The sequence below is a fragment of the Daldinia vernicosa genome, assembly GCF_022497035.1.
Source record: "Daldinia vernicosa strain CBS 139.73 unplaced genomic scaffold F5Y00scaffold_6, whole genome shotgun sequence".
In the NCBI taxonomy this organism is placed as follows: Eukaryota; Fungi; Ascomycota; class Sordariomycetes; order Xylariales; family Hypoxylaceae; genus Daldinia; species Daldinia vernicosa.
This window is the reverse complement of record NW_025953922.1, coordinates 749,234-771,815: the sequence shown is the minus strand read 5'-3', so window position 1 is coordinate 771,815 and position 22,582 is coordinate 749,234. Positions and strand designations below refer to the sequence as shown.

General features: G+C 46.3%; 7 protein-coding genes across 7 annotated transcripts; 4 read left to right on the top strand and 3 right to left on the bottom strand.

The window, feature by feature from the left end:
• The first annotated feature begins 14 nt into the window (after positions 1 to 14).
• F5Y00DRAFT_227229 (Ribokinase-like protein) lies at positions 15 to 2,133 on the top strand. Its single transcript, XM_048006450.1, has 5 exons — positions 15 to 362; positions 522 to 619; positions 702 to 1,421; positions 1,491 to 1,606; positions 1,685 to 2,133. Exons 1-5 carry the CDS (start codon positions 263 to 265, stop codon positions 1,686 to 1,688), a joined length of 1,038 nt encoding a protein of 345 aa, XP_047868574.1. The 5' UTR covers positions 15 to 262; the 3' UTR covers positions 1,689 to 2,133.
• Positions 2,134 to 6,025: 3,892 nt separating this feature from the next.
• F5Y00DRAFT_177250 (uncharacterized protein) lies at positions 6,026 to 8,655 on the top strand. The gene is made up of 2 exons (XM_048004947.1): positions 6,026 to 6,192; positions 6,294 to 8,655. Exon 2 carries the CDS (start codon positions 6,326 to 6,328, stop codon positions 8,273 to 8,275), a length of 1,950 nt encoding a protein of 649 aa, XP_047868573.1. The 5' UTR covers positions 6,026 to 6,192; positions 6,294 to 6,325; the 3' UTR covers positions 8,276 to 8,655.
• Positions 8,656 to 11,375: 2,720 nt separating this feature from the next.
• F5Y00DRAFT_273194 (CHAT domain-containing protein) lies at positions 11,376 to 15,925 on the top strand (the record flags this gene model as incomplete). The annotated part of the gene is made up of 9 exons (XM_048013130.1): positions 11,376 to 11,707; positions 11,853 to 12,536; positions 12,570 to 12,984; positions 13,015 to 13,050; positions 13,093 to 13,117; positions 13,148 to 13,295; positions 13,326 to 13,564; positions 13,595 to 13,729; positions 13,904 to 15,925. The coding sequence occupies 9 exons, from the start codon at positions 11,376 to 11,378 to the stop codon at positions 15,793 to 15,795; spliced, it is 3,906 nt and encodes a 1,301-aa protein (XP_047868572.1). The 3' UTR covers positions 15,796 to 15,925.
• A 77-nt stretch (positions 15,926 to 16,002) lies between these two features.
• On the bottom strand, positions 16,003 to 18,075 carry F5Y00DRAFT_273192 (putative caspase; the record flags this gene model as incomplete). The annotated part of the gene is made up of 1 exon (XM_048013129.1): positions 16,003 to 18,075. The coding sequence occupies one exon, from the start codon at positions 18,073 to 18,075 to the stop codon at positions 16,141 to 16,143; it is 1,935 nt and encodes a 644-aa protein (XP_047868571.1). The 3' UTR covers positions 16,003 to 16,140.
• A 163-nt stretch (positions 18,076 to 18,238) lies between these two features.
• F5Y00DRAFT_227222 (uncharacterized protein) lies at positions 18,239 to 18,815 on the bottom strand. The gene is made up of 3 exons (XM_048006449.1): positions 18,770 to 18,815; positions 18,638 to 18,704; positions 18,239 to 18,581 (listed from the first exon to the last, which is right to left on the bottom strand). The coding sequence occupies exons 1-3, from the start codon at positions 18,784 to 18,786 to the stop codon at positions 18,408 to 18,410; spliced, it is 258 nt and encodes an 85-aa protein (XP_047868570.1). The 5' UTR covers positions 18,787 to 18,815; the 3' UTR covers positions 18,239 to 18,407.
• Positions 18,816 to 19,050: 235 nt separating this feature from the next.
• On the top strand, positions 19,051 to 20,042 carry F5Y00DRAFT_258490 (uncharacterized protein; the record flags this gene model as incomplete). The annotated part of the gene is made up of 4 exons (XM_048010714.1): positions 19,051 to 19,075; positions 19,132 to 19,392; positions 19,437 to 19,672; positions 19,737 to 20,042. The coding sequence occupies 4 exons, from the start codon at positions 19,051 to 19,053 to the stop codon at positions 20,040 to 20,042; spliced, it is 828 nt and encodes a 275-aa protein (XP_047868569.1).
• Positions 20,043 to 21,277: 1,235 nt separating this feature from the next.
• F5Y00DRAFT_258489 (uncharacterized protein) lies at positions 21,278 to 22,420 on the bottom strand (the record flags this gene model as incomplete). The annotated part of the gene is made up of 1 exon (XM_048010713.1): positions 21,278 to 22,420. One exon carries the CDS (start codon positions 22,418 to 22,420, stop codon positions 21,278 to 21,280), a length of 1,143 nt encoding a protein of 380 aa, XP_047868568.1.
• Between the last annotated feature and the right edge of the window lie 162 nt (positions 22,421 to 22,582).

Genomic DNA, 22,582 nt, shown 5'->3' with positions numbered 1-22,582 from the left:
ATGTAATTCTCCAACCACCACCCAAATAAAACTAAACCATGACACTTTTATGCAACCTTTTTACCCCCTTTCATTCATTTCCAATACTGACGATTGCTTCTTTCTGCAACTTGAATTTCAGCAGTAATTGTCTTTGTATCTAGTATTCTGCTTACATTAGGTACCTAACCTACCTCGTATATTATTCTCACAGCCCCGCGGTTTAATCGGAACGAACAGCGGTTTCGTCGAGCGTTCTCCCCCACCACAGAAGAGGAAAGACATGAGCTCCGAGACCGCCGAGAAGATGTCGCCGGCTACGCGCGAGGTAATAGGCAAGGTGCGCCAGCTTGTACCGCCGATGCTGGAGAAGTTCCATAAAGGTAGGTAGGTTTATTTACGAATGGGGTTTTCTATGGCGTAGCTGGAGAAGTGGGATGGATGGATGTGGTTTTGCTTCTCGTCAACTACCTTAGGTAGCTATAGCAGAGCTACCAATGGCCGAGGAATTCAGTGCTGACCGCTGGGATATTCTACTCTAGGTCAATTGGGTCGCGTGGCTGTTATCGGCGGTAGCGAGGATTATACTGGCGCGCCGTATTTCTCTGCTATGGCGAGTGCTCGCCTGGGCTGCGATATGGTATGTAGCACTGGTTTCTTTAGTATATAGCTTTACGATTAAGAGAGCGCGGCAAAGCTGATTCGAGACTTGTTCTTCCCAGTCCCACGTCATATGCACCCCCGGTGCCGCCGCCGTGATCAAGACGTATAGCCCGAACTTGATGGTGCACCCGCTCATGCGCCAGTCTCCTCCTCCGGGCTCCCACTCGAGCTCCCCCGCCGACACGGACCCCGCACAAGTCTCTAGCAAGATCATCGATATGCTGCCGCGGCTACATGTGCTCGTCGTAGGGCCGGGACTGGGACGGGATCCGCTGATGCAGGAGACTTGTGCCAAAGTACTCGCCGCAGCGCGCGAGCGCAAGATGCCCGTAGTCCTAGACGCAGACGCATTGCTTATCGTACTCAAGACGCCCGAGCTGGTAATAGGCTGGCGGGAGGTGGTGCTCACGCCGAACGTAGTCGAGTTCGGGCGGCTGTGGAAGGGCATCAAGAGGGACTCGTCGTCGCAGAGCGAAGAGGCGAGTAGCGGAGCAGACTCGCCTAACCAAGTTGAGGCGCTATCGCGCGCGCTCGGCGGCGTGACGATCGTGCAGAAGGGCGGCAACGACTTCATTAGTAACGGCGAAACGACGCTGGTAGTCGACCTGCAAGGCGGGTATAAGCGAAGCGGCGGACAGGGAGACACGCTGACGGGAAGTATTGCGACGTTCTTGGCCTGGAGACATGCGTACCTGGAAAAGATCTGGGACCACGGCGGCAACCTCAGCGAGGCAGAGACGCTCGGATTAGCTGCCTTCGGAGGCGCGGCTATCACGAGGGTAAGCTTGCCTTGAGAAACGAATGAATCCGAGCTGAGCTTTCCTTGCTAACTAACTTGTGCTTCGTAGGAATGCTCCCGCCTTGCCTTTGAGAAGAAGGGTAGGAGTTTACAGGCTAGTGATCTGACGGATGAGGTCCACACAGCATTCTTAAACGTGATCGGGGAACCGACTGGGAAGCAAAGGTATGTTAGGTACCTATCTACATCATAGACTACCTACCTTATTTCATCTCATCCCCTCTCGATACTAATTAGCTGCAGTTAGAACGAGCCGCAATCTAGGAGCAACGACGCAGCCACGACTGTGAGCCAAGAGACTTTCTAGTATGAAAACAATATTCAATTAGCGTTGCCGTATCAGGACAGCTCATCCAAAACTGTCAGGCTGGTATGGCCTGGAATTTAACCCGATATATATCATATGGGGTGATTTAGCACAGTTCGACCAAATATTTACTTGTATATAGGCTATATGTAGGTAGTTTCAGTAGAGAACTAATGGTACACGTGACCATGATATACAGCTCCTTGCCGCATACAAGCTACATAGCAATTAGTTGTATGTCAGGGAGGCATCGAAATGCAGTGTGATCATGCTTTGTAACTCATGACAAACGTCAACGCCCCGTGCAACAATCTTGCGATACTCAATCGCACGGGAGCATAATATCCAGAAACTGAACGCAACTTAGACGCAACGTCGAAATACAGCTACTACATCTAGGTATGTGATTAGAATACGTCCTAGCAAGAGAGTTTGCTTCTCTACCTAAGCTCCCGCGAAATACACATTGAGTTATAGTAAGACTGGTCTTCGAGATTTGTGGCACTCAATTTCAAAACTTCGAGTCCAAACGGATTCTACAATCTGCCGTGTTTGTGTAGGTACTCTGTGACAGCTCCAAATTTCGGAGATTCATTAGCATCCACATGCTTCTGCTGTGGATTGCGAAACCATCCTATTCGGAATAATGTTTAGCGCACGCACGCACGGACTTGGCCCTGAGTGAGACGAAGTAATTTAGAAGGGAGGTATAGTTAATGATATAGTTAATGATACGAGAAGAGTTAAAGGATGTGGGAGAAAGAGGAAAATACGGTCTTAGAATGTATATGTAACTGACCCCCAGAGAAGCCTTTCGTCATAAAAGTGAGTATTAGACTCGAGAATCGATACACCTAAGGTCGAAATTGAGGTGATACCTCTAATTGACTTTAAGACCGTAGTACTCTAGCACAACTGTCACGGGATGATGCATCCGTGTAGATTTGGAGACAAACCTAGCATGGGGGTAATAAGGGCATATGGAGCTTGGGTTGTTCGTCCACTAAATTAATAAGTCAACCGATCGGGCCTTTCGCTTCCATTCGAGACTCATTGGTTCGTGAACGCAGCTTACCGTGCACCGAGACATAAAGCCCGGAGACGTACGACGTATGAGAACCGCGGGAGCTCCTTGTCCTTCGTCCATGAGCTAACCCGTTCTTAGCGTATTACTAGAACAGTTAGTTCTAGAGAGGCTATTTAGTTCACGGCGAAGCCTCCGCCTCTATTGATACCATACCCGGATGAGGCGTTCAGTAAGGCTGCTGCTGCTGATAGAAGTATAGCCTTCCAATAGAACCTCCTGAATAAAAGTGCCACAGATTCTTAGTTTGACCAGGTAGACTGAGAATCTAGGATTCTTGTGGCTGATGAATCGTATGCCCCTGAAAGCTGATACATTACGTCTGGTATGACATGTCGACTCTGGCTAACAAGACAGCCTATCTAAATAAGCAATGCCAGGCTTAATGCAGCATGCAAATCACCCGGATCTAACTACACGGATCAGGTGCCGGCTGTAGTGGCGATGGTTCCTGATGATGCAGTAGACCATGAGCTATTGTGAATCAACCCCGACTTGCATATGCAAAGACTCTGTTGAAATATGAATTTTGACAGGATCTAGGGGTGATTGGCCAACGTTGAGCCATCTTCATGTGACAAAGCAGACGATGGTTCACGCATATCGGCTGACCTTGAAGTGACCCGATCGGCTGGGACACTCTCCAAGCATTATCAGATCTCAGTCTTCGAAGCATGGCGTCCTGTCAAGGATTACCCCGCCGGGCGCATTCAGTCTTCCAATAAGATGGGACGAGAAAAAAAAAGTCCAAAGAGGTATCTGTTGGTTCCCGATGCAGGGCCCGGAGCTTAATTGATCTCCTTGTAGTTTGCGGTTCCTGCGTGGTCTAGACGGAAGATTGCGATGTTATGAGGTACAGCTTATCCGCCTACGTACGCGCGGGATCCGACGTGATAAGGTTCCTCAAGTCCCTGGTTTCTCAGTGTACCTATATACCTAGAAGAATTAGAAATCTCAGCTGAACCAATAGATCTAGAGCTTTCGACATCCGGAGAGAAGCTGAAGTGAAAAAGAAAAGAAGACATTCGATAGTTATTCGAACGTTGTGACGTTGTGACGTTGTGACGTTGTGACTGAGGATGAGACGAGATCATCGTAGATAGGATATTTATCTTTTTAGGAGGCGGAGCTTGACCGAGACAATAACGGACGTTTGGGTCAGAGAGGCAACCAATGACTCTTCAATGCAGAGTCTTTATCAAAACAGAATTCATCTATAACTTCCATGGATGTTCGAATACCTTCGATATTCTAAGACAAGAGGAATAAGTAATGAAGATGAAGATGCAATTACGAGAGAAGTTGGGTAAAGCTTGCAGTTGTAATCCGTACTATTACTGCCGTAGTTGCGCTAAAACATCCAATTAAGTTTAGCGGGTTTCATTGCCAAGGTTTACTTTCCACTAGACCCAGTACGGATACTGAATTCGTACTTCGTACCTTTCCTCTCCAGCTTCAATTTCAATTTATAATGTATATCACCGGACCTCTTGCTTTTATACCGCCAATGGTACCTGCGTATGGTCAGGGAACTCCCTTACACCGGGAGTTAGGAGGTTACTGCCAACCCTTCCGCCCTTCCCTTTGACACTTTCAAGTCTTTTAGAAGGGATTCTGCTTCTGTCGTGGAACCATGGGAACACCCCTGGCTTTTCATACCGCTCATTGCGTCGTGATAGCCGAGGCTTGTCGAATTCTATGCAACTCTCTTCGGTAGCGTTCCGAATTTCACGACCACAATTCATCTTTCTTTTTAAGAAGGGATAAGGGGGGCTGGCTTATCCCCGGCTCGACTGCTCGAGTGGTCTGAGTTGTCTTACACAACCCACCACCTGTAGCCATTGCTAGCTAATAGCTACGTCAAAACCGTTGCGAGAGATCCAGATTCCAGACTACAATCAGACTAGAAGTCTATGTATCTAATGACCTACCCATCTGTCCAATTCTCAAGGTGAGTGATGGTAATCATTACTAATAGCCAAGTACCTACCATTGAATTGAGTGAAACCGGAAACCCCGTGTACAAGGCTGTTGTACTCGGAAGACTCGAGATGCTCGGGTCCTCCCTCCCTTAGTATTCATGTATTCGTGTACCCCACGACTTCCTAAATTCTTTGGGAAAGGGGGACAAGTCTCACATCGATGGTATATGGCCATCAGACTTGGTCGTAACTACCTAACCTTCTCTGAGAATGAACTTAAGAGTAACTTTTTTTTTTTTTTTTTTCTCGTGCTTTGTTTGGAACAGCTGAGAACCCCTGGCCCCCAGCCAACCCGTCCACATTCCCAAACCGGTCGTCTACCAGCCATCACAACCAATGGCGTCGTGGCTACCTTGTATCTATCAAACGACTGGTTAGTTTCTTCCACATCGCAGCCCCCATCACCGCGCAAAGCTTTAGATGAAATGATGAAATGAGATTCTAAAGTCCGTACCTGGATCCTGCATCGTCCGCCACCCACAAAAAACGATTGCATGACCCAGCTACCCGCCGAGCTGAAGACCACACACGCGTACGCGATTACAGCCCCAACTACAACTACCTACTCGGTCTAATTTATTCATCTTAATCTTGGTCAATTCCCATTTTCAGCAGTCAGTTAGTCTAGTGGTCAAACATTAGGTACTCATGCTCAACTACGAATACAGTTAATAACAATTGGTTGGTTCATTCCTTTTCATCGTATCACTTCATTTGTACTATGTATATGCCGTTACGTTACTATCAGAGCTCCCCTCATTAAGAACTGTGTCTGCACATAGACCGAAATTGGCCTTCACCAGCCTTGAACCGCCTCAGACACTATGATCTAGTCCTGTTTTCCATTATTATCCCTTGTACTCACTACCCCAGCCGTCGTTAAGACATGCAGGTAGTTCTCCAAGTTCTCTCATGCGTAGAATTTGGTGTCAAAAAGAAGCCCTCAGCACTAGAAACACCCAAGCAACACAACATCCATCTTGTCTTCTATACTCCAACCCTCAAATTTATTTGGTATTCCTTGAGCCCGATCTGCTGTACCCTCTAATACCAACCCTCGGCCTACCTGTTGTGCAATGCCGGTGCGGCGGACCTCGAGATGAGATGTACTCTATTATTTCCTACTCGTGACACCATCAAGGCCATTTGGTCTACGCCCCAGTTCGTCACGAATTGCCCTCTTACATTATTCACTCGCTAGGAGTCTCCAGTCGTCCTCTTCCGGATTAGACATATCCACGTACCCATACAGTCAGGCTCATCAACTACATACTGACTCACGATTTTTCATCGACCTCGTCTAAACAAGATCACACCTGTGAATAAGCACCCACTTTATTCTACTAGCCATTTCTGCGCTTGGAATATTAACCATCAGGTAAAATTACTTTCTGATCCTACTTCGTTATGATGCTATATGCGATTTTTCTTATATCTCAAATACCTACCGTGCACAAGCTGACATTATGGCAAAACCAGAACCACTAACAGCTTCCAAAGCTGTGGACAGGATGGTTAACGGGCTAGAGAAGCTAGAGAGGTTTTTTGGTACTTCAAGGAAGAGGGATAAGGAGAGAGGAGCAAGGACTAAAGACCTGTCAATTGTCTCAACTCCGACGCAATCGCTCAGTGGTCCCCATTTCCCATCACCATCTTTCATGCACCCAACATCAGCACATATGAAACCTCGGGAAGAACCAGTTCCATGGTCTAAAGTAGTTAAAGAACGCTCCCAAAGTCTGCCCGACCCGCATGGTGGTTTAAAAAGACGATCTTCGATCAGCATCGTTCCCAATCACCGGCATCATCCTAGCGACCCAGTCCGATTAATATCACTGCTAGTCGAAGATGAGGGTCCAAGCGGCATGGGGATGTTTTCCCGTTTTAGATTTCCCGATAACACTATCGAGAATGAAAATACGGGAACCTTTCCCATAGACGGCACCGTCGAAGGACCGACATCAGAGCACATTATCCAAGAGTCCCAAGCGGAGAACATACTGGATTGGCGTCCCCGGCGTCTATCTTCACTATTCAATAATCTCGGTCTAGATACTTCTATTGACTCTATTGATAATCGCCTAGCTAGATTCTCCAACCACGGCATAGAATCATTAGGCTCAGAGCCATCCCCCACATCATCTTCTCCTCCTTCTCCCAGGACGAGGAGAGGCTTAGTTGCCATACCGCCCAGAAAGTCCTCCCGAAGACTAAACGCAGCTTTAGCCCAGGATTTAACGATCCCGACGAGAAATCATGTGCTGTTTCCGGTTTCCGCGCACCCTCCCGATTCCCCACCCGCATCAGACGGTGAGGAAGAGTATGAGCAAACCACAATTCATGGATCAACGTCGATTAAAGGCTTATCTTCACCTATTGAATTTACGCCGCGACCGTCGTCCGAATCTACCACTCGGCGCAGCACCGAAATTTCGACTCGTGTACGGGCTGTTCGAGAATCATGGGGAACCAGAATCCAGGATCCATCGTTGATCTATAATGGCCATGGTGAAATAACGTTTAGTTCTCAACGACAACTTGTGCGAAAATCTACAAGTTTAGCTTCACTATCAACTATCACTAGATATTCAACGAACGGTTGCGATATCAGAGAGCCGACACTTGGTGACTTCTATGCTCTCGATGACGAAGATGTTGCAGAGAGTCTACCCGCCACTCCCATGCCAGAAGCCGATATACCGCCAACACCACCTCCGAAGTTCTCACCAAAGACTCCTATCGGCAGAAGCCGTTCCACTCGACATGTGCCGATCGCGCCTACTACCGCCATTAATCTTGTATCTGGAGAACTCACCCCGCCCCGTACACCGACCGACTCTCAATTTCTCTCATTGACTTATTCACCCTCTAGTACATCGGGAACTTTAGGGGCAATGTGGGCTGCTAAAATCGCAAAAACATACAACTTCGACTTGGTGTATGTCGTAAATCTTGGGCCGAAAGTCAAAGATGACGGCTCGAATCCTCATCAATCTACTCCTTCCCATGGTCAACACAACGCACAGAACGTAGACGATGCCACCACTCAGTGCGCTGTCGTTGTACGTCCAAAATTGGAAATGGCTGGCCAGATACTTGCTGCTTATGGTCTAAGTGAATTTGGGTCACCTTTTCGAATTCACGCCGAGTTCCATAGGAAAATGCTTGGGCGCAGGGGCTGGAATGAGTACCGTGATGAGCTCGCATCCCCTGAGATGATATCTCGTGGGTGGGCATGCTCTTTTTATACCAACTATTTCTCGACAGCCCAAAATGCTATTGGAGAGACGCATTTAGCACGAGGCGGAACGGCGAATCGCGGTATAATTTTCGCAGCGTACACAAGGAAGACGACCAAGTCAGTGATACCGGTTAGGTCATCGCCGAAGCAAACCGCAATACTCGGCAAGCTACTCTACGACTCGCAGAAACTCGTTGACGCGTTGGTCCACGGCGATTGATTTTAAAATGCATAACTATATCCATGTTATATATTAACGGAGATGGCATTAGCGAGGCGGCGCAGTTAACTCTGGAGAATCATAATGTCGAATACGTGCTATGAGGTATTAACTAACGATCTTGGCTGTCCGAGGGCGTGGACAAATATCCTGGGCCATCACAGCGCATTTTATTGGGCTATGTGCTAGGGGCGGAAAGAACATGATGTGGCATAATCTATAGGTATGCATCGTAATATATGCAAAGTGGCCAGCCAACACGGCGCGGCAAGGTGGTGTCAAAATAAATGCCTAACAAAGGTACTCCGTTTATAAAGGATTCACTCGAGATATATTAAGCGGAAAAAATACCAAAAATCATATTAATATGGAATAGATCCTAAGCTTCATTCTGATAAGTTATAAGGATATGCTCGAGGATTTCGCAGAGTTACGTACCTAACGTATTTAAGACAAGAAAGTGAGCCTTTTGATATGTTAGTACTTATATAATCGTATAACTAGGTGCAGTGGTAGATTGGGTCAACACGGCTAGATCGCACTATGGCTCGACAGTCCTCATAAAGACTTCCAGCCATCGGCTTCAACAGATTCCGAGCGTTGAATCGGTCTCTAAAGCCCTACATGTTAAGCCTACTCCTCAACGGCGAACCTGACGTAAAACCAAACCAGTTCTTCAGTAGAGAAACTGCTTCCAGGAAAATGCCGACGCCTGACGCAAGACAGCGCTTGAAAAGTTTCATTTCGCGATCTCGATATATTATGACCTCAGGAGACGATAGTTGGTTCAATGGACAGCTCGATACTGCAATTTGTCCAAATTATCCATCTTGGGTCGACCGCGGATAGGTGATTCCAAGCAAATTTGCTTGTCAATTAGTTAATTGAGGTAACACAAAATGTCCTGTAGGATCAATTTCTTTGTCGATACTCCTACCTTCAATGTACTTCATGTTGATATATCTATTTCGTACCCAGTGTGGCGATATTTCGGCTTTACAGCTTCGCATTCAGCCTGAGATTTCTATGCAGTAACAACTACTATGCAACCAACATATTATGAGAGATCCCCCCTTACATTCAAGTCCGAAAGTGATGCTGGGAGCAAAGCTAGGAGCGCGGATCTCAATGACTCGTCTCCTTTTTAAACACTATCTCTATATTGATTAAGAGTGATACTAATTACAGATTACAAAATATTTCTTCCATACAGATTACCCCATAGAACAAGTGTATGCACCTGCCCACCAAAACCACTAGAAAAATGACATAGCCCCATTCTGCCCCGTAACTTTCTCAGGCCACAATGTATGAGGCTCTAAGGTCTTTTATATAGTATGTATAAGACTTGTCACTCAACAATATCTTTCTTAATATACCCCATCTCTATACAATTTTAACACCATTAGATGCGCCTCATCACAAGGAATATGATGGTATAAGTAACAATTAACAGTTATAAAATACGGTGTATTGGTTGGGAAATCTAGTATACGTATTGCTATTTACTGATTAGTTGGCCTTATATACAGATTACATGCCACTATTTACAGATTACTTTTATAATAACTTAATGAGATACGGTCGCATTATAAAAAAAAGGAATAGATCGATTAGATTCAATTGAGCGATTCCGTGCATGTAAAAATATTCTAATATCTATTGTAATTATTGACGAAATTGAACTTCTGTAAAATCAATAAGGCAGAGAATGGCCGTGTCATTTTACCAGTAATTTTGGTGGGCAGGTGCATACACTTGTTCTGTGGGGTAATCTATATGGAAGGCCTGTCATGGTAATCTGTACCACTCTTCTTCATTGTCTTCCCCAAGAAACCCCACAGGAAATGATTAGCAAAATTCATGGCTTTGGCAGACAGTATAGTAGCGTAGGTAGTGTTTCTGGTATTGTTCTATCCTATCTTACCGAACATCCGCCACATTATCTCCTTACCTTTGAACGTTCCCTGGGGGTACTTATATCACGTACCTAGGCAAAAATTTGATTGGTGTTTATAGGTACAATGACTACATGTATCGCATACAGTTAACTACCTATGCAGGATATAAACCAGATCTCTTAGAAGTGAACAATGTACATAGCTGAGACCTCTATCTGCGTATTGTTACGAATTCACAGGGGGTCACGTGATTCGATCATTGGACTATATGGATGACGACTCCAAAACTATGATCTAACGATCAGGAGAGATCAGCGAATCAGTAAATTCGAGATGTTCAAATATAGATTTACTGATTTACTCAGAATATATTGAAGGTAGGATAAATATAAGAAGAGATGATCTCCTTGTGTATTCATTTTACAAGTTCTAGATATAACTATTATTAGTTGTCAGTCTAAGTTCTAAGTATAATACCCAACACATACTATGGGAAAGGAACCCAAGCCTTTTTGACGAACACTTAAGAACTACTTGTCTACCACTTTAACTCATACTAATATATTACGGACCAGGGCGGGGTAACACATATAATATACATAATACAAAATTGGGGAACAGTGAACAACTGGTCACCGGGAAGCCTTTGCTTTATGGCTCAGCCTTATGCTAGTCAAGGAGATACCCTAAATCTATAAGGCAGCCCTATAAAAGAGTGGGTTAATTCATCTTGCGTAAGATGACCTAATTGGCCGGTTGGGTTACATACATGTAGGTAGGCTGTCAGATTGACCACTTGACCAAAAGGTGTCTTGTAATCACATAGGTAAATGTTGTTACTTAATATATGCAACAGTACCCAACGTAAAACGGGCGCTGACATCGGAAATTCTTTACCACGCTTATATCTGAGATAAAGCCCTGCTTAGGGGTGAATGTTTGATCATAAGTATTATTTCCCTACATCCACACAGCCTAGCTCCGAGACCTACCTAAGCCAAAACAATACAAGAAGACAGACAGACATATGGCTACAGGCCCTCTGCCTTGGGGGCCTTTCGGCCAGTCTACCTCCATGTACGTTATGCCAATGATGATAATAATATAATAATAATATTACAGTATCAGGGGAGTTAACAGGCCGTAGACCTAGGGACATGCTCGTGAACAGTTCACAGCAAGCCATAGAGCCTGCTGAGATGAAACTATTTCACCTCGATCCGGAAATCATCAACGACCTTGGTGACATGAACAATGAAGAGCTCCTCCTCCTCTCCATGATGCACGAAGATACGGTAATAGATAACCAAGTAGAATTATATATCTATACCTCTCTCCTTCTCTTTACGCGGAACCAGTCATTCGAATGTCTCCGCCGAGCTATGCAATTGACGAAGCAATGGATTACGGCACTGGGCCTTTTTGACCACGATCGCGAACGGAGATTCGGCATCCTCAATTTTCTATCACTGCGAGCCAACAGGCTTAGCTGCACGGGAGATTACGTTAAACATTCGTATACCCAAGATGTGTAGGCTTTAGTTATCTCCTATCCCCAACTTCCTCCATATCAGGGCTGTTGTCCTTTGTTTATACCCTTCGGTATTTACTATCCACAGCTGCCACAAAGAAGACCTATATACCTAGATGACATGTGCTAATATATGACAATATAGATCAGATCTATCAATACTTGACGATCTAGATGGTATGATCTATCAGGCCGTCGGGGTCTTCAGCAGGTATCAGCAAACCGGCATTCTGCATTACTTAAACGAGGCCATTCGCATGCTGGAGCAAGCGATAACTGTAGCACCAAGGAGCACGGCGCTAAGTAACCTAGCTGGTATGCTCTGGGATCGATTTAGACGGCTCGAATCAACCAACGATATCAATCGTGCTATCGACGTCTTGAATATGATGGTAGATACTACACCTCAGGATGATCCCACCCTAGCATGTCGGTTAGGAAACTTAAGCATGATGCTCGGCCGCCGGTTCGACCAAACAGACTCAATGGACGACTTGAGGCATTCCATTAACGCCTTGAATATGCAACTAGAGTCTACTACACCGCTAGACCATCCTCATCGAATCGATTGTCTAGTTAGACTAGCGGCGCGGCTTAACCAACTTTATGAGAAAACTGATCTAATCGAGGATTTAAATCGTGCCATTGAAGTTTCGGAAATGACAGTCGATATCATGTCGGAAAACCATCCCGATAGACGCCCCCCATTAAGATGCCTTGGAATCCAGCTCGGTATTCGATTCGAGCAAACTGGTTCGATGGACGATTTAAATCGTTCCATCGATCTTTTGAACGAGGCTTTAAACACCATAACTTCAGACAATCCAAAGTATACTATCATTTTGAATTCTCTGGGAACTAGACTGCATGATCGCTTTCGTTGGACCGATTCGATGAAAGATTTAAATTGTGCAATCGATATCTTGGAAGGGGCTTTGAACAGCATAACTTCAGATCATCCCGCTTACGCACCCGCTTTGAACTGTCTTGGGTGCTGTTTTAGTGAAAGGTCTCGGCGGACCCATTCGGAAGATGACATGAATCGTTGTATCGACATGTCTAGTATGGCAGTGGATGCCACACACGAAGATAGTCTTGCCGACCTGGCTAATCGAATGAGTAACCTTGGGGCCGCTTTGATAAACCGATATAGCTGGACATGTTCGATGAGCGACCTTAACAGCGCCCTCGACAAGCTAGATATGGCAACAAACCTCGTGCCTGTTGGTCATCGTGCATATATAGATATAGGAAATAATTTTGCGGATTGCCTTGGAGTCATATATACCCATACTGGCCTGATAGAGAATCTTGACCGTGCCGTTAGTATTCTGACAGGAATTGTTGATCGAATGCCGCCAAACCATCCATCCAGAACGCAACAGTTATACGCCCTTGCCTTACGGCTTAGTCTTCGATATCGACGGACTCGTTCGTTAGACGATCTGAACCACGCCATCGATATCACCACAGCGGTGGTGGATGCTACACCTCATAATCACCCTCACCAAGCCAAACGGCTAGCACTTTTCGGAGAAGTCCTTACCTCGCGATATCAGCAGACTGGTTCGATAACTGATCTGAGCCGGTCTATCGATATTATAAACACTGCAATCAGCTCAATCCCCGAGGATCATCCTGCTCGACCCCAGCTCCTGGATTCCCTTGCAGCTGGACTTGTCTTCCGGTTCGTACAGACTGGTTCGATGGATGATTTGAACCGTTCTATTGAGCTTTCAAACATAGCCATGAACATTCCCATCCATGATCAACTTGGCCGCGCCGTTCTATTAATGAATTTTGCATCCCGACTAGGCCGTCGATTTGAGCGAGACGGCTCGATATATGATTTGAACCGTGCCATTGATCTGTCGAATGCTGCCATAGATGCCACGCCCCTAGATCACCGCGATCGAGCTTCTCGGTTAGGGACCCTCGCAATTTGGCTAAGTTACCGGTATGATCGGACTGGTTCGATGAATGACTTGGATCGTGCTATTGAGGTCTCAAAAATGTCAATAAGTAATATTACATCCCAAGACCAAGAGCAACAAACTGTTCACATGGTAAACCTTGGGATTCAATATCACAAACGATCCCAGCGAACAAATTCGATAGACGATTCAGATCGTGCTATCGAACTAACAAAGAGGGCACTGGATAACTCACACATAAGACTTGTCGATCGAATTTCAGGATTAACTACCCTTGGGAATAGCCTAGGCTATCGATTTTTTAAAACTAGCAATTTAGAATATCTCAACGGCGCCATTGACATGGCGAGTAAGGCACTGGATGTGACACCCCAAGGCCACTCAAGTAGAACGAATATGGCATACAACCTTGGAAATTGGCTCGAGCATAGGTATGACGTGACCGAGTCGGCAGATGATTTGGACTGGAGGCTTCGCTCGTATAAAGAGGGTTGGGACTGTCACGCCGCAGGCGCACGCGATCGGGTTCGTGCGGCTTATGCAGCTGCCCAAGTCTTGACAGTACAATGCAAGTGGGAAGAATCCAGCCAACTTCTAGAGGAAGCCATCCACCTTTTCCCAGCCATAAGCCCGCGGTCTTTGAAGCATACTGATAAGCAGCATATGCTTGGTAAGGACTTGGCTGGCTTAGCTTCTTTGGCGGCGGCGGTTTCTCTAAATGCGGGAAAGGGGGTCGACAATGCGCTGAGGCTTCTTGAACTTGGCCGCGGTATCATTGCTGGCCTATTGATAGATATGCGCACGGATATTTCAGATCTCCAGCAGAAATACCCGGATTTGGCAGACAAGTTTTCATTTTTACGAGACGAGCTGAACTCGCCAGCGGTCTTACCTAGCGATGATCCATCCACCTGGGAATCGAAAGCTAAACAACGTCGTGAGGCGGATGAAAGGTTCAACGAACTCATCACGAAAATTCGTGCTAATCCTGAGTTCCACAACTTCCTGTTGCCTCCGGACCGAGCTGAGTTGATATCTGCAGCAGACCCTGATCCCATTGTCATTGTTAATCTGAGCCCATGTCGATGCGATGCGTTCCTTATTGAGAGAACGCAGATCAGGGTGTTAAACTTGCCTGACTTAAATATGCTCGATGCCAAAAGATGGGTTCATTACCTTCAGTCGCCTCGAAAAACTGATTCCTCTACAGCCAAAATGTTAGAGTGGCTGTGGAAAGTTGTTTGCCGCCCATGTCTAGACGAACTAGGTTATAAAACCCCTAACTCTGGCAACCTTCCCCACGTATGGTGGATTCCTACAGGACTCCTAAGTCGGTTACCACTCCATGCGGCTGGAAGACAGGTATCTGGGTCTAACGAGACCACACTGGACAGAGTCATGTCATCGTATGCCTCGTCAATCAAAGCCTTGGTTCACGGCCGCCGACGTCGCCCGCACGATCCCGCAAAACTTTTATCTAACCATGCTCTTCTAGTAGCCATGAAGCAAACGCCGGGGCTAACTACAAACGGATTTCTCCCTTTTGCCGCGAGGGAAACCGATATGTTAAGCAGTCTCTGTCCCTCGCTCCAGTTGACGCCAGTTATGCCCGTGCCACGCAAAAGCGATGTCATGGAGCACCTAACCAAATGCCAGATATTCCATTTTGCAGGCCATGGAAAATCTGATCCCTCAGAGCCTTCGCAAAGCTGTTTGCTTCTCCAAGACTGGGAAACCGATCCACTTACCGTGGAAGATCTGCGTGATCGGGAGCTTCAGAAGAGACCGCCCTTTCTAAGTTATCTATCGGCTTGTTCGACTGGATCAAACGAGGCAGAGGATCTAGCTGACGAGGGTATCCATCTCGTGAGCGCCTTTCAACTGGCGGGTTTTCGACACGTTGTAGGCACTCTCTGGCAGGTATCAGATAGTCACTGCGTTGATGTAGCGAGGGTTCTATACGAGACGCTGCGAAATGAGGGGATGACGGATGTCGCGGTCTGTCGGGGACTACATCGAGCCGTGAAACAGTTGCGCGATGATGAAATCAAAATGTACGAGAAGAGGATGAGAGATGCCACGGTGGAGTCGGAGAGTGACGAAGAGGCATCGGGATGCTTTAACTGGGTTCCCTACATTCATTTTGGTGTCTAGATGGTTTTATTATGGGCTTTGCATAAGTGTGTTGTGGTTGTCGCTGGACGGAAAATTGAAATAGGACGGTGGTAGGGTAAGATTGATAGCATAGGCGGAATCCCCTTTCTAAGTCCTCGGACCTTGGGGCTATAATATTTCAAAGATTTGCAATGGAATCGAGAACATAGCGTATAAATACTTAAGAAGAACAGGTAGTTTGCAGTAGAATGGCCTATTTTATGTCTATCTCTAATATCTAATAGATACAGGTACCTAGGTATGTATCTAGGCAGGCAGGTAAGCCACTGTCAGCATCCAACAACTACGCAGTTCGTAGAGTTGAATGAGGAGTCGCTAACCAGGTTAACTGTTTGGCAGTGATATGCGAATAGGAAATTGTAAAGATATCCAATCCTCAGATACGTGATCGTAACTCGGAGTGACCCTATCTCTAACATTCCTCTTTGCAAGCTCATGGAGTTTGGGCAGCTCTAACATGTCAAACGATGTTGGTAGGGACGTAATGAAAACCTTGATTATATCCTCGCATGAGTCCTGCGTCGCAAGAGGATTGTTCATTCTGATCTTTTTGGTTGAGCATCCTGTAAATCGCTTGGCATGATCTTGTGGAGGTATGGCTTCGTAATCGCTACGGAGCATACCCTTGACCCCCCAACAAGGATCCAGGTCATACAAATGAACATACAGAACCGTCTCCCCCAAGTTCCTCATAACGATCTTGATAGCATCATTGTCTTGAACATCTATCTGTTCGCCTGGGCCAAATGACTTTCTATTCGGGTCTATTATCTGGATATCAAACGACTTTCGAAAAGAAGTTTTGGGTGACTCATTAGTCAAGTCCTTCACCATGTTGAATCGAGCTAAGTGTTCTAGAATATCGCAAACGCGGCTGGGATCTGCTTGATCTTGCAGTGTGACTGGGGGTAGGTTGGTAATTTTCTGACCAGGCTTATCAAATATTTCATATTCATTATTGCTTAGCTCAACCAGGAACGTTGGGTGTTGATCACGACTGTCGACTAAAGTGACGAGAGACCGTCTCATCAACTGCGTCTGCCATTCATCACGATGTGAAATATTAGTCCCCAATTGAACTGGATATTTGGCGAGATATGAGCAAGTAAGTGGTTCTGCGGTCCACCCTGTTTGGAGACCGCATGGTGCATCCAAAAGCTTCAACTCGGATATGAGAGACCCAACGCAAGTGACTCCCGCCTTCGCTATAAGGTCTCTCTCTTCCCTCGGCAAGTTTACTGATCCTAGGGGAGATATAGCAAACCGGTCCCCGTCACGGAGGCCATGTGCTCGGCCTACGGGGATACAAAACTTCCCTTCATGTTCGGTTATGCAGATAGACTTCACGTCATGATCCAGATCGACCTGGCCGAAGAAACCTTGGTGTCCGTTTCCATACAAAACAGGATGTTGTGACACGCGTGATTCCCAGAATCTGGCACACAGATGGCGATGAATGCCCATGTGTTTCCTTCTAAGCCCATAGTAGGATAATGTTTTGGAAAGAAAGTAGGACAACGCTCCATATCGTTCTCCTTTTTCGCTCATTTCAATTGCTCCCCCCTTAGCGTTTTCATGAGGTCCGCACGCGGCAAGTATAGTATACCGATCCGGATCCAGAAGCCAGTTGTCTCGCATAGACGCATCTCGGCTTGTAGTATAGATGACATGTCTTGTGAGGCCATCGTTTAAGTCAAATGAAGTCGTCGAGGTTGTCACAGAGCTAGGCGGGAGATACCGAACGCTGCAGCCGCTATTGCGATATACACTCCCAGAGAAGCAGCAGTCTAAGACGACAGTAACCACTACTCCCTTATCTACCATGCGTTTGAGAAGGGAAGCCAACGTTGGACCACGAAAGAATTCCGTGCCGCTCTTATCTCCCTTCAGGAGAACCAGCGCTAAGTCTCCGGTTGAATGATTCGAAAAAGGATAACTTGGGTCCGATCTAGTACCATGGCCAGAATAATGGAGATAAAAGAAGTCACCATCGTTCGCTTGGGTTGTGATAGAAGTCAAAGCCGATATTACGTTACCGCACGTCGGCCAGCTGTTCGGAGTTTTGAGCGGCGTTACGGGTTCGGAGTCAAGATCCTTGCCGGCCGTGAAGGTTTGGATATTGACAAAATACAGCGTGTTGACGAGGCATTCTTTAATTATACTAACATCTCGTACACAGCTCGTCAAAGGTGCCGTGGGATAAGAATCGATGCCAATGAGGATCGCGTAATGCTTATTGGCAGTGTGCTGCTCACCCATGGTGGAATCGGTTTGTCGTGATACCCCCTGATGATTGATAGAGTTCCTATACACAAATATCAACACGAATATCAACAGCACTACCTTTATTCACTACTAGGCTGATTTAAAAGCATGATTTATTGTCACATCGACACGTCAGGCAGAAAAATGGAATAATGAGGCTGTGAATATAGTGCCTAAGAGCCCGAAGCACTCTAAATTAGGCGTATTTATAAGGCACACCACATTCACTGTTGTAGCGTCTGACATACCCCGCCCACCTCTTTAATATAATGAAGGCAACCATTAGGAGTTCACCGTGACCGTCAGTCTAAAGGTCGTGGCTACATTCATGCAGCCTGAAGCCCCGCCATTTCGAACTCCTCACCATTCTTAGCAACTTGGCCGTTTTCTAGGCTAAGGGTACACTTATGCCCAGAAACAGATGCAACTGAATAAGGGCCCTCAAGGGATCCGTCGGAGCTTAGCAGATAGACTTTATCCCCAACGTTAAATTCCGGTGTCTATATGCGAATTTAATTGGTGCCAGGCGACGTCTTAATACATAGGAACTACTCACCCCAGCGTAGCGGTCGATCCAAGGACGGTCTTCCTCATCGGAGAAGAAGAATTTGTCTTTATCGTTGCTACATAACGTGTACGTATTAGATGCCTCTGTAGGTAGGCTGAGATGGGGTAGGGGGGCGCATACCTATCTTGGTGTGGCATGGTGGTTGGTAGGTATCAAATCAACACTCTTCATAAATCGATTTGAGAAAAGAAGATAAGTATTAATTGGCTGCTCATCCCATTATATATAGGTAGGAGGTAGTCAGGTATTCATATTGGGTTGTCCTTTCCAGCCTAACGTACACCACCACCTTCGATACTCAGTGCTACGCTCAATGCATACCATGACCAGCTGAATCTTCTAGCAGATTCCTTGCAAGGAAATTACGACAAGCACTTCAAAATACTAAATTGGGTTGGGATATGGACGATCCGGAAGCCGGAAAAAGTATGTGTGCCTGATTGCAATCCCTCTCTAGATCGAAATCTGACTGTATCCTCTAGTTGAAGAGTATCGGCCTGGGTATCCTCGGTACACCGCACTTCTATCTTCAAATCTTGGCTGGCTGATATTTCGTCGATTCGATAAACTGAGGGCTCGAATCCTCTTGCGAAAACAAGATCAGTTATCCGTACTGGAGCATGAGTTAGACCAGATTGACAAGCAAGAGACGTCTCTTCTCTTTCTTGGGAAGAACCGATGCGACCAGAACCCAGGCCGGTTGTCTACCCTTTCAAAGATCGAAGCGGCTCTGGCCGACTATGGTGAGAACCCCAAACAACCCCCGCGCAGCCGTTAACGGAGTCAGATGAACTCGTCGAAAGAACCAGTCGAATTCTGAGCCTACATTCTGCCGATCGAAGGGACATAACCAGCCTTCAAAATTGGGTCCAGGGGACCGGCTGTCTAGCCAGAGATGAAACAGCCTACCTCTCATGCCGGAGGGAACTTGTCAGTCTAGCACCAGTGACAGACAGTGGGATTCAACAACTCGAAACGTGGGTAGAAGATAAATTGGTCCGACTCTTGCATAGGTTCCGAAGAGTAAGAAAGCTACAATGATCTGTCTCCATATCTCGCCAAACGACTGGCTGGCTGACAATTATAGACCGGAGCCCGCGAACTCTCTACCGATCCGAATGTGCATATATATAGGGGTCCCTGGGTCCGGCGGACTGCGAACGCTCTTTTAATCGTCTTGGTAACCCTTCTCCTAATGGTTCCGGTTATGATATGCAATCTCGTCAGCACTTTTTCGGTCCGAATTATCATTATTATGGTGTTTACGGTTTCGTATCTTCTTATACTTTCCTGCTTAGCAAAGTCAAAGACGACGGAATTGATCCTCGCCGGGGCGACGTATGCGACCGTTCTCATTGTGTTCGTTTCTGGTACCATCACAATGCAAAGCTAAGGGTTCTAGCATCCTGTTAAATTCAAGTAAAGAATCGATTGAGTGTATGAAGCTTGTCTTGATTGATTATTCTGGTCGGAGGCTCTTCTTGGCTGGCTATTTTAAGGTGGCTATTTTGAGGTTTATAAGCAATACTTAATAATTATCTGCTAATCTCTTGGCTTTTTAATGAGCAACACTGGTACCTTAGGTTAGGTAGCTAATGCCCCTGGTGTATTTTCTAACCCTTTCTCGACCATGCGGTATTCAGTAGACCCTATGAGTAGCGACGCCGGCCATTTTTAGAGACATGGTATTCATAAATGTGCTTAAACTAGCTTTGGCTGTATCCATAATGTGTGGAAGTTATGACTGAGTGAAGGTGGTGATCTGTGGTGTGATAGCGATTATATTTTGCTCGTGGGCCTCTGTTATTATATATCTGTAGGACCAGTCCGCACGTACTACAACTTTCTTTTGTTGATGACCTTGAAGAAACCTTGCGTCCTTGTTCAAAGCTTGGGCCTCGTGGGATTCGTGTGTTCTCCGATAACACAAGCTTCCTCTGATTGCAATTTACAGGGTAGAGTTGAACCTGGCGATGGTAAGCTTCAATACTATAGCTAGTAACTAATAATAAACTATAAATCTTCAGCTTTTACTTAACTTACGGCTGCCTTAGTTATAACTTATGAAGATAACTCTTCGCTTGCAAACTCTAATACCTATCACAGATGTACTAAATAGAGAACTATATTTACCTATCTCCTTTAGCCCAAGATATAACTCTAAGTGCTTTGAGAGGGATACCGCACAGATAAATTCGATCTTGTGCAATAGTTAAAAAAACGCGTAAAAAATTCTGACCATGTCTTTACGAAATCTATCTGGTTACTCGTTTTCGATATTGGCTTTGGCATCCTGCCTTTTGCCCCCCATCCCTCTACGTATTTCTCATAATGATCTTACAAGCAACCGCTTATGGATCTTGTGACTTGTGGGAAATATTATTGTCTTTGCTTCCGATAGACATCGGTATATCGCTAAGAGATTGGGCTGAGAGATGCATACGGGTCGATATATTGGGGGGCGGGAAGGGCATCATTTAGGTAATAAAGTAATAATTATCATTTGTGAGAATTGTATTATGCAACAATATTATGCAGAGTTATTTCGATAATATGTACAATCTAAAGTACGGGATATCTCGGAGCATTAAAATATTTTAGCTAGTTATTCATTTCCCTCGACCCGCATTACTTCTCATCTTCTTCGTGTCTTGGATCGTGATGCTGGCCTTGCTGGCCTATCTTGTCGGCAACTCTCTGCACCTGAGCAGAGGCCGCTGCTCTCATTTCCCCTACCGCCGCCCTCTGCGTCTCGTCCACGTCTCTCACGACTTGTGCTCCAGCCTGTTCTATCCGATCCTTCTGGTTCGATATCTCACGTTGGCTTTCATCGACTGCTCGAACTGCCTGTGCGCGCCGCTCCGCGACCTCGCGATCTAGATATGCCGCGTGGCGCTCGACTTCCCTAGCAGCAGCCTCTTGCATCTGCCCTCCTCGCTCGCGAACGTGATTCGTAACATCCTGCGCCTTGGTTTCCAAATTCGCTGCCAGTTTGTGCGCTAGGCCGTCCATCCTCGAGATGTCCACAATATTATCGCTGCTGTCTCTGAAGTTTCGCACATTCCTTGTTACCGATGTGTAACTATCCGGTGTATTCATTTCGATTTCTTGCTTGGTGTGATTATACATTCGGTCTATGGCTGCGACAACTTCGTAAACGTCAAGTGTACAGCCCGTACGGGAGAAGTCACGCTCGCGCTGTTCGATATATTCACGTATCTTCTTCCACTCGTTTCCGTAGTACTTAAGACGTGCCGGCAACCCGCTGCCCTTTAGGAAAGTCAAGAGTCCGGCAATGATGGTGTTAATGGCGCCGAAGGCCGTGACCGCCCCGTGACTAACTCCTGCTGCGCCCATGGCCGTGATCGATGCTGCTACCACAATCTGGAAGAAGTAGCACGCGTTGATAAGGATTGAAAATACTTTGTAGCGGTCCTTAGACTTCTGTTCTGAGTGTACGACACGCGCGTATATGCCGATATTGGCGGCCGGGCGGGTTCCCACGGGGCTAGTCTCGCTGTAGCCGAGATACGGCGAAGTACTAATGCCCACCATAAGGCGGAAGAGGGTAAGACGGTTGTCCTCGGGTACGAGGTAGCTTTGATGAGTATGGGGGAGAATATTAGAGTTAGTCCCCAACGTCGGGGTAGGAGTCGAGCCGACACCCGCCGCCTCCGTGGCATTCTGTGCTCCTTGCTCCTCATCTATATGGCCTTCTTGTTGCCTCTTCTTAAAGAGTAGTCGAAGTAGTGCGCCGAAGAATGATGCCATATCGTGAGCTGCTCCGTTTTCCGGCCCAACTAGACGCAGACAATCATACGATATCAAAACGTAAAACCACAACGTAAAAGAAAATCCAAAGCCGCTAACCCACAAGATTCCTTAAGCCACTACTATACTGAAACACTTTCTATATTTTATAAGTAATGCGGC